Below are 9,162 nucleotides of genomic sequence, written 5' to 3' on the forward strand. Positions count from 1 at the left end.
AAATTATTTGCTTTATTACTGGTCAAATTAGCAAGCCTGTATAGCTGCAGATTCAGAGCATGAGGTTAAATTATGTGTGCTTTATGGGAAGAAATTATCATTCAGATACATGTTCAATTAACAGCTATAGACTACCTTAATGTAATGTGTGTGTGTGTGTGTGTGCGTGTGTGTGTGTGCGTGTGTGCACATGTGCATGTGTGTGTTTGTGTGTGTGTGTGTGCATGCATGCGTGCATGTGTATGTGTGCGTCCGTACGTGCGCGCGTGTGTTCGCGCGCGTGTGTGTGTGTGTGCATGTGTATGTGTGCGCGTGTGTGTGCGTGTGTGTACATGTGCATGTGTGTGTTTGTGTGTGTGTATGTGTGCATGCATGCGTGCATGTGTATGTGTGCGTCCGTACGTGCGCGCGTGTGTGTGCGTGCATCATAAGGACTCCCCTCCAGGTGTGGTCCTGATGCTGGGTTCCCCGGCGGCACCCCGGAAACGGCCCTTCGAGCTGCTGAGCGACCTCGTCGACGACGGCTTCAGCGAAGACCTGCACCACGAGCGCTGGGACATCTCCGCGCTCGATGACATCACCCGCTACGCCAAAGTGGGCCTGGAGGGCGAGCCAGCGAGCCCTGAGGGCGCCCCGCCAAAGAGGTGCGGCGGCGGGGGGGACCCGGCAGAGCCCCCGTCGGGGCAAGGGGGCACCCGGTCACCGCGCGGCTCCGAACCCCTCGCACCTGAGCGACCCTCCGTGGTAGTGACATCAGCGGCCAGCGCAGAGCCGGGGGTCCTGTGCCAGAGGTTTATCTCCAAGGCCACTGCAGCAGAGGATCCGCAGCCCCTGGAGGGCCCTGAATCATCGCCCTCCACCTCAGAGCACTGCAGCGAGGAGCACAACTACTCTCTGCACGCCGAGCGCGACTCCTGCACCAGCCAGGGCTCCGACAGCGACACCGGGGACACCGAGGAAGAGGAGGAGGGGGAGGAGGAGGAGGAGGAGGAGGAGGAGGAGGAGGAGGAGGAGGATGATGATGATGGCATGGAGGAAGAGGAGGACGCAGTGGAGGGCAGGGACTCTAGCCTCTCTGGAGCTGAGTGTGGTGGGTTCTGCTTTATGTCATAGGTCCAAATTGCGCCTCTTCTCATGAAGTACCAAACATTGTCAAATCTGAATGCCTCGCAATGCACTGCCCTTTTTCTTAAATGTACTGTATGCTTATAAGTCCTGAGGAGTGCTGTCTGCACACCTGAGTAGGTTCTACAGGTGTTAGTAAAAATAGCAGAAAGCTTGTCTATATGTAATTGGGAAGTTCACAGCAAAACTGTGACCTTTAGACCTAAACATATACTTGCAAATGAGGGTGCTTTAATTGCACATGATCCCCTCTCATTAGGATTTATTCAGTCTGTCCACTTTGTGGTTTGTCTATAATGATAACATTAAGCAAATGTTACATGGTTCTTTTGTAACTTCACACTTGATATAATGTTCCTGACAATGAACGGAAAACATTGCATATATCAAGAAGAAATGTAACTGTGGCACAAATTAAGGACAGTGTGAGTGATTGTTGGATTGTACTCAGTCCCCAGTTTCTTGGGGGTTTTATTCATAAAATTTATGGGCAAGTGTCTCTATAATCAGTTGTAAAATACTGGCTGTGTGAATGTCTGTTTGCTCCAGACCAGGACCCTGAGAGCCAGGGGAGCACCAGACCAAAGAAGCGCAGGTGCTTCTGGGAGTACAGCCACGGCCACGAGGCGGGGAGCAAGCGGGAGGGGGGCAAGCTGCCCGTGTCCTGGAGTCCGAGCACTCTGCCGAGTACCCTGTACCTCAAAGAGGACACCTCGGCCAGCGGTGAGACACCCTGCACAACATCACTCGCAACTATCACTACAGCATACATTTCGGCATGACATTTTGGGTACATGAAAATAAAAATGTGCTCACGGCATAATATGGGAAAAGGTTTGTCCCTTTGAATAGCTTGTTGCACAATTTCAAGCCTCCTGCTCATATGAAATTTCCTGTCAGGAACTACCAAATGTTGGATGCGCTATTTATGAAGTTGAATACTGAGCTTGGTGGCAGTAGTGGGATTGCCGCAGGGGTCGTCTTGGCGTTCCAGTGGACGCCCACCAGGGTTTGCATCACGTGATTTTTCGCGTGCTGGCACAGGAAAGAAATGCCAGCGGAAGGCTCGCAAGACAGATGCCAGCGACCTGACGCCCAACCCGCAGAAGCTGTGCCACATCGGCGACCAGCTGCTCCGGCTCAACGCCGCCATCGAGGGAATGCGGCCAGTCAACGACCTGGCCGTGATTGCCAGGGCACGCTCCCGCAAGGAGAAGAACAAACTGGCCTCCAGGTGAGGCCAGGGGGGCAGCTAGAGAGGGACGCAGAGAAGGGCGTGGGGCAGGAAACTCTCCATTCAAAGATGCCATAACGTAGGCTGCAGGAGAATTGAAAGGAATTGAATGAATGAATGAATGAATGAATGAATGGAAGTCTAGCATTGATATGTATTTACTAACTGGATTGAAGGTCAGCATTCAAAGCTGATGCCACTGGCCACCATCTTTTTAAGCTCAAAGGCATCCCTGTCCTTCTTTGGTTTGTTAATGTTGACTGTCTGTTTCCATAATGTGGCATAAAGGGCTGTGTATTAGTTTTCATGCCACCCTCATCCTATTATCAAGAATGGGATCTAATAAATCCCATTAATGCTGTGTCGCATATAATTACAAGCTGTTTGCAGTGAGCGCGTGCAGGGAGCCTCATAGTGGTTTCGGTGCCCCCTGGTGAGTGAAAGTGTGACCCTCTGTTGAATGTAGCGGTGTGGATTAGCGCCTCCATTGTTTCCCCTTCCTGCGGCTTCAGAGCGTGTCGCCTAAAGAAGAAGGCCCAGCACGAGGCTAACAAGATCAAGCTGTGGGGGCTGAACCAGGAGTACGGTAAGTGCAAGTGCCTCACACTGCTGCCACACTGGCTTTCATCAAAATGTCAGTTGCACAGAAAGCGATCACTGTTTTAGTTTCAGTTTCAGCCCCATGCTATAAAGGTAAAGCATCCTAAAACATTGAGCTGCTTGGACTTGTTGAATCTATTTTGTGCCCTCCCACTAAGCTATAGACGCTGGGGACAGACAGACCAAGCAAAAGATTACCTCCAAAAGTTACTTGTTTCTCAAAAATTTAAACTTCCTTGTTTAGAGAGTCAGATGTGGGAGTGACCAGATATAGGTTAAGACCACCCTCTGTTCTTTAAAAGCGCTTTTAAGTATGAATTGCACCATACAATGCATTGTGTGCAGGCGCATCTGTAACATTGTATGCCATGTAACCTTAGTGGCCATAATTTCTCTTTGTGGAATCAATCTCGAGTTTTTTGCCACCACCTTTAGGCTCAGATTTTTGCTGCAAGTTATTTATTAACTTTTTTAATATATATTTTATTATATATATATATATTAATATTTCTGTGCTAAAGTTTTTCATGCTACAGACTTTAAAGAGGAGAATACAGCTGCAGAACATATGAAATCACAGACTGTTCTTTGTACATATAGAGCTAGAGTTACAGCTGTCTGTCACAGGGGACGGTCACTGGTAGTTTACATACTCTGGCTCCAGCTATGGGTCAGGTATCTTTATTTCTCTACAGTGTTTTTTTTCCTTGACAGGTCTCATTGCCATCATGTCTTTCTTAATCCACAGACTTTTATGCTGCTCTTGTGGGTTTATAGGAAACAGTGTTTTTTGTTGCCTGTTTTGTGAGCTCCTTTTGTGAAGCTTGACACCGAAAGCGATCCTGACGAAATGTTTCTGACTTGCCAGAAACTGATTGGCAGCTTATGAGGGCAGTTATTGTGTCAAAGCACTTGATGCACTTGATGGGGTCTACAGCATTAGGCCGGTGTACAGTTACGGCCTGCATGTACCTGTCGGCCGTGGTCAAACTCACATGAGGCATTACCAGGGTGAATCTGACGCTGAAATTATGCTGCATGTTCTCAGGTTTAAAGGGAATCATTCTCTGGCTTATGTAGAATACAGATTTTTGTATATGGTGATTAACCCACAAGCATTTGAATTAATGTATTAAGTTGTATTTGTTATAATTACATGCAATTCTGCTTGAATGGAAAGAAGTGCATCATTCTTACCAAAATGTAGCAAGACTCAAGCACACAGCTCTCGTATCTGACTTTGTTCAGAAATCAGGTCAATGGCCCACCCCAGGGTACAGGTGTATTAGCCATTAGTAGAGATGTTCAAGGAATCAATTATGCTGTGTGCAGTTCTTTATGGTCTCTCTGTTAGGTGCTAACAGTCAGGTATGCACTCACAGATGCATAATCTCAGATTTGACAGTGTCATTTTGCTTTGAGAAAACAAAGGCAATGTATATAGGAAGGCAAACTCATAACTCAGTCTTTTCCAATCTCTACCAGTTTAACACAACTAAGAGGTCTCCAAAATTTTGATCAGGAATGCAAGTAAAGGGAAGGACAACCCTCCTGACATATGCTTTGTTTGATGAAATGTGGCATTATGACTCCTTGTGAGGAAATGTTTGGCTCATTCATTCATTCACTTCAAAAGAAGCATGTGTTAGCTCTGACGCTACTCGAAGACACCATGTCTGTCCTCCCCCTTGCCATAATGCAAGTGTCCTTGACTGAACCTGTTGTTTACGATGTCACATGTTCCCAAACTCAATCCAGCTACGTAGGCCCTGTCTTATCGGCAGGTTTTCGCAGCCCTCTCCTACCAGCTGGGCCCTGAATCTGTTTAAACAAATTCTTGTGATGTCTTGACAGAGTGCAGTCTGTGGCTTCCTCCTTATCGTACATCATTGCCGCTTGCGGAAATGAACAGAAAAGGAGCCTTGAGAGCGAGGCACAAGCGGTGCTTAAAATATAACTTTTAGCTCTGGTAGACCACACACAAACCGCTCAGACGAAAGCGAAAGCCTGGTTGCTCGGCAACCTTGCTGGGACCGCCCATCCTCTGCTGTTTGCTTGGCTGCAGCTCTCCGTAGGTTTTCTACAACTTGGTCTCTGTTGCTCTTGAATCAAGCGGCTCTTAGCTTCTTATGCCAGTTTGTTTTAGTCTTAAAACAGCTATTTCAACATACAGCATGCAGTGAAATGTCAAACAGACATGCTGGAGTCTGTTGTTAGATCACGTTACATTATATTACATTACATTACGGCTACACCACAATGCTTCCCATTTCTTGCTGTTAAATGACGAGAGTCTGATTAACTGTGTGTTTACCGGAGAGTGGCAGCACTTTGGGGTCGATCAGGGGGACGTGAACATGCATGAGCACTCAGGTGAAATCGTTGTCAAGATGTGATGTAGAATTAAACTGCTCTACTCTTGGATGATTGTAATGCTTTTGAGTCAATCCCAGCACGCCATGTTTATCTGGTTAATCATTTATGTGGACGTAGATTACTTGGATCATAAAGTAGCTGTTTGCTTGGAAAGGAGGAAGGGACTGGATATAGATTGCTGCCCACTGAGCTGCCTCTACTGCGGCCGCCAACTCTGAAGCGGAAAGAGCAGAAATTAATTTTAACATGTGAGAGTAAAGAATGGTCTGGACATCAAGGGCAAATCAGCATCGTATTTAAGAAATGTCATTTTAATGGAAACGCTTCTGTATGGTCAAATGATCAAATGGGCAAATGATGAGGACCATGCTGATTAAATTACTCTTTTTAAATCTTTTCTAATAGCTCTGTGGTAGCTGTTGTTTTAGTAGCATTTGTATTTTGGGTTTTTTTGTCATGTCTACTAGAAAGACAAGATAAAAAAAAAAAAAAACTTTTTCATTTTTAGGCCTGAAATCATTTTGATAGCTATTGAAAGCTATTGAAGCAAGCTAGCTGCTGCAGAAAGGCTGTAAACAGAAGTATCATACTGAAATTTGGTTTTTGTTTCACTTTCCCCCCCTTCTGTCCATGGACAGACACCTGCATGAGACCATCTCTGAAGTCTGTATTGGGCTATTTCTGCACTGCCTTGACTCACAGGGCCACATAGATGAGTCACTCAACTTACCTCCATCACCTGCTTTTGAACCCAAGTGCCCTCCACGTCTTTGGAAACAATAATAGGCTTTGTTAGGGCATAGTAATAACCCTTTTTCTCATCCTGTAGGAAAGAGAACGTTGTCTTTTTGACCTGAAGCAGCCGGGTCAGCTGTCCAGATTTGGGCCAGCTAATGTCCTGTGTAACAAAATGAGAAAGCAACTAGGGACTGAGCACTGGTATATCTGGCTGATGTTTAACGACTGCAGCATGAATGTGTGGTGCCTTGTTCATTAGATCGGGTTTAATGGACCAATATATGCAGATAAAGATAAAGGGAAAAAAGCTGAGAAAGAGAGGACCAAAATTACTTAATGTAAGACAATAAAACCAGTGAAAAGGTGTAGTAGGGCATTTTACACAAAAGAATCGGGGGTGATTGTGGCCCATTCACCTTGAGGGGAACGTGGAGGGTTAAGAGCGCTGTGATGTGGCTCTCTCCGCCCCCCCTGAGCTGTCCCAGTTTTCTCGTGCGCAGACAACCTGCTGGGGGCACTGTTGCGGATCAAGGAGATCATACGGCAGCGAGTGGAGAGCAGCGAGGAAGAGAAGGAGCCGGGGATGACGCAGAGGCTGGAGAGCATACTGAAGGAATCGGCCGGTGAGTCCAGCCAGACACAACGTCAAGCGCTTCAGCGTGGCAGCACTCACACAATGCAACTTACACAGCAAGCAAGGTGGTTAGTATGTAGAGCAATATGCTGTATTTTTGACTGTTGAGTTCAGACATTGTATGTTTGCCTCAAGCATACAAAATTAAAGTCAGTGTTCAAGGAGGATATGGTATTTAGATTTACTAGGATTGTTTTTTTTTATTTATTATTATTGATGTTACATTTTCACAATATATAGATTTTTGTATAGATTATACATTTAGCATTTATTTTCAGAACTACAGCGGAAAATGAGGAAAAAGTAAGAGAAAGCTACAGCTTAGCTACAGTCACATTCTCATGTCTGAATTTTCTGTTGTGAACACCATTTCTATTCAGGATTTGCATCACAAGATCAAACAATGACATCAGTTTTGAGAGTACAGTCTGTAAATTGCTTATTTCCCCAGCGTGTTGCTGGAGAAGCTGCCAAACTGGGACAAATAACACTTTGCCAGCTGGCATTGGTGTGTACCTGTTCACTCTATTGGGGGGGTGATTTTCGTGGGACTGGCACATGCGCTAAAGTGAACCCTGGGCAAAACAATGCAGATGCACTGCGCTGTGTGCAAAATCTGCTGCTTTTCTTTTCTGCCACGTTCCTCCTTCCCTTCAGTTATAAACCGCAATGTCCGTTCTCAGGTTCATTTCAGCCAGCCCGGTGCAGAGGCAGCCGTTTGGGAACACTGTTCAATTCAGCACTCTTCACCTCTCTTTTGCAAATCTTCTGCCACAAAATGTATTTGCACCTGCCAAAATGCAGACATCCCATTTCTACCCCCCCCCCCCCCCCCAAATCCACCACCAACCCAGCCCCCCAGCCCTGTGGAAACTTTTTGATTGAGGTAAACCCAATCCCAATGCTGCTGTTCTTCCAAATGTCTATTTGAGCAGATACTGAGTGTATGTAGTGCTCCCTTAAAACCTTGAAAGCCCGCACTGCGCGCCTTGACTTTGAACCAACTCGGTTGTAGTGGGTGAAGCCTTGTAATTAACATTGGTTCAGTTCATGCCTCACTGTACGTCCACAAACCAGGCGCTGGTGGAGTATTAACCAGCATCAGGCACCATCTCCCAGCATTCTGCTGGTTACACTTAAGCTTTCTGTCACGGGAACTCTGTCTCTGAACTGGTGGGAGGTCTGTCGATCACGGGTGAAGGCCGAATCCCGGCCGTCCGGGCACAGGTGTGGTGGTGACACCCCTCTGTCTCTCCCCGCCCTGCGGCCCTGTCCCAACAGGTCCTCGCGTGGCCGGGCGGACCAAAGAGTTTGTGGAGAAGATCCTGGAGTGCAGCGCCGTGGGGCAGGGGACCAAACGCCCCCAGAAGAAGGACCCGTCTGCCTGACGTTCCGCGACCATGTCATCCCCCTCCCCCTCCTTGTCATTTGCACTTTCTTACCCAGATGAAGACGAGGAGAGACATGGTCAGAGGCGAAGTAGCTTCTCAATTATCTTTCATTAGGCTTGCATTCTCATGGTATTCTCAGTGTCTTGCTTTTGATCGTTTTAGGGAAAACAATGTCCACAGACTTTGGTAGCAGTATTTACTCTTTTCTGAATGCTGTTCAATGCAAGCTTGCTGCTACGGTTCTAGTGTGTGTTGGTAGGCGTGTGTGTGCGCGCGTGTGCGCGCATGGTTTATCTCCCCTGGCTTAGAATATTTTTATCCCATTGTGCCTAAAAAAAAAAAAAAAGACACTGTGCTCCGCTCATTGTAAGTGTTGGCCGTGGTCAGAAGGTTTTATATGGAGCACGGGGGACAGGAAATTAAACAGACTGTGAGCTGAGTTCTTGTAATTGTGAAAAATGGTGCTTATAACAGAGGGCATGAATAAGCATTTTAAATGTTTGTTTTCCCATTTCAGAAAGATCTGATGTACCTGTGTGTGTGTGTGTGTGTGTGTGTGTGTGTCTGAGTCTGTGTGTGCGTGCGCTAATACATGCCTGTTTGCCTGTGTTTAATTTACTTTGTGAAGTGAATGCTTATCTTCCAGAACAGACATTCAAAAGCACTGTGCAGAGCACTCTTCATTGATTGGATTTCTACAGCAAACCGACTGCTTTTAATGCCTATTCTATGCCTTCTGTTGAACCTAAGTGGACTCGTGTGAATTTGGAGTGCACTTTACTACCGCGCCGCGCCGCAAACCGATCACCTCCCGCTGTGCACAAACCGCCCAGCGTACGGACCAGGGGCAACGACCCAACAACCACAGCCAGAGATACCAGGTCCCACCTCTGTTCGGTTCCGTAGTCCCAGGGCATTGTTTCTGGCTCTTGGGAAAGTGCCTTCTGGGATTGCCGGGCAATCCAGTGGAGACGAGCTGCTGTCCACTCTAGCAGAGGTCTGTTTACTTCACACGTCACCCCCTCCCCCATCGGTCCAGACAAAAGCGACGCTTCTGAGGAGAC

The 9,162-nt window shown here is 46.9% G+C and overlaps 1 protein-coding gene across 1 annotated transcript; it reads left to right on the forward strand.

The window, feature by feature from the left end:
- The first annotated feature begins 1,022 nt into the window (after positions 1–1,022).
- LOC118790317 (CREB3 regulatory factor-like) lies at positions 1,023–8,559 on the forward strand. The gene is made up of 6 exons (XM_036547226.1): positions 1,023–1,090; positions 1,675–1,848; positions 2,170–2,359; positions 2,872–2,945; positions 6,574–6,696; positions 7,989–8,559. The coding sequence occupies exons 1-6, from the start codon at positions 1,030–1,032 to the stop codon at positions 8,093–8,095; spliced, it is 729 nt and encodes a 242-aa protein (XP_036403119.1). The 5' UTR covers positions 1,023–1,029; the 3' UTR covers positions 8,096–8,559.
- The last annotated feature ends 603 nt before the right edge of the window (positions 8,560–9,162 follow it).

Source organism: Megalops cyprinoides, chromosome 15, assembly GCF_013368585.1.
Source record: "Megalops cyprinoides isolate fMegCyp1 chromosome 15, fMegCyp1.pri, whole genome shotgun sequence".
Taxonomy (NCBI): domain Eukaryota; kingdom Metazoa; phylum Chordata; class Actinopteri; order Elopiformes; family Megalopidae; genus Megalops; species Megalops cyprinoides.

Excerpts from the sequence above, each read along its gene's own strand:
- LOC118790317 (XM_036547226.1), top strand. The coding sequence starts at position 1,030 with ATGGAGGAAGAGGAGGACGCAGTGGAGGGCAGGGACTCTAGCCTCTCT. Across the intron at positions 1,849-2,169 it reads AGAGGACACCTCGGCCAGCG|GAAAGAAATGCCAGCGGAAG; the intron begins GTGAGACACCCT and ends GTGCTGGCACAG. Across the intron at positions 2,946-6,573 it reads GGGGCTGAACCAGGAGTACG|ACAACCTGCTGGGGGCACTG; the intron begins GTAAGTGCAAGT and ends TCTCGTGCGCAG.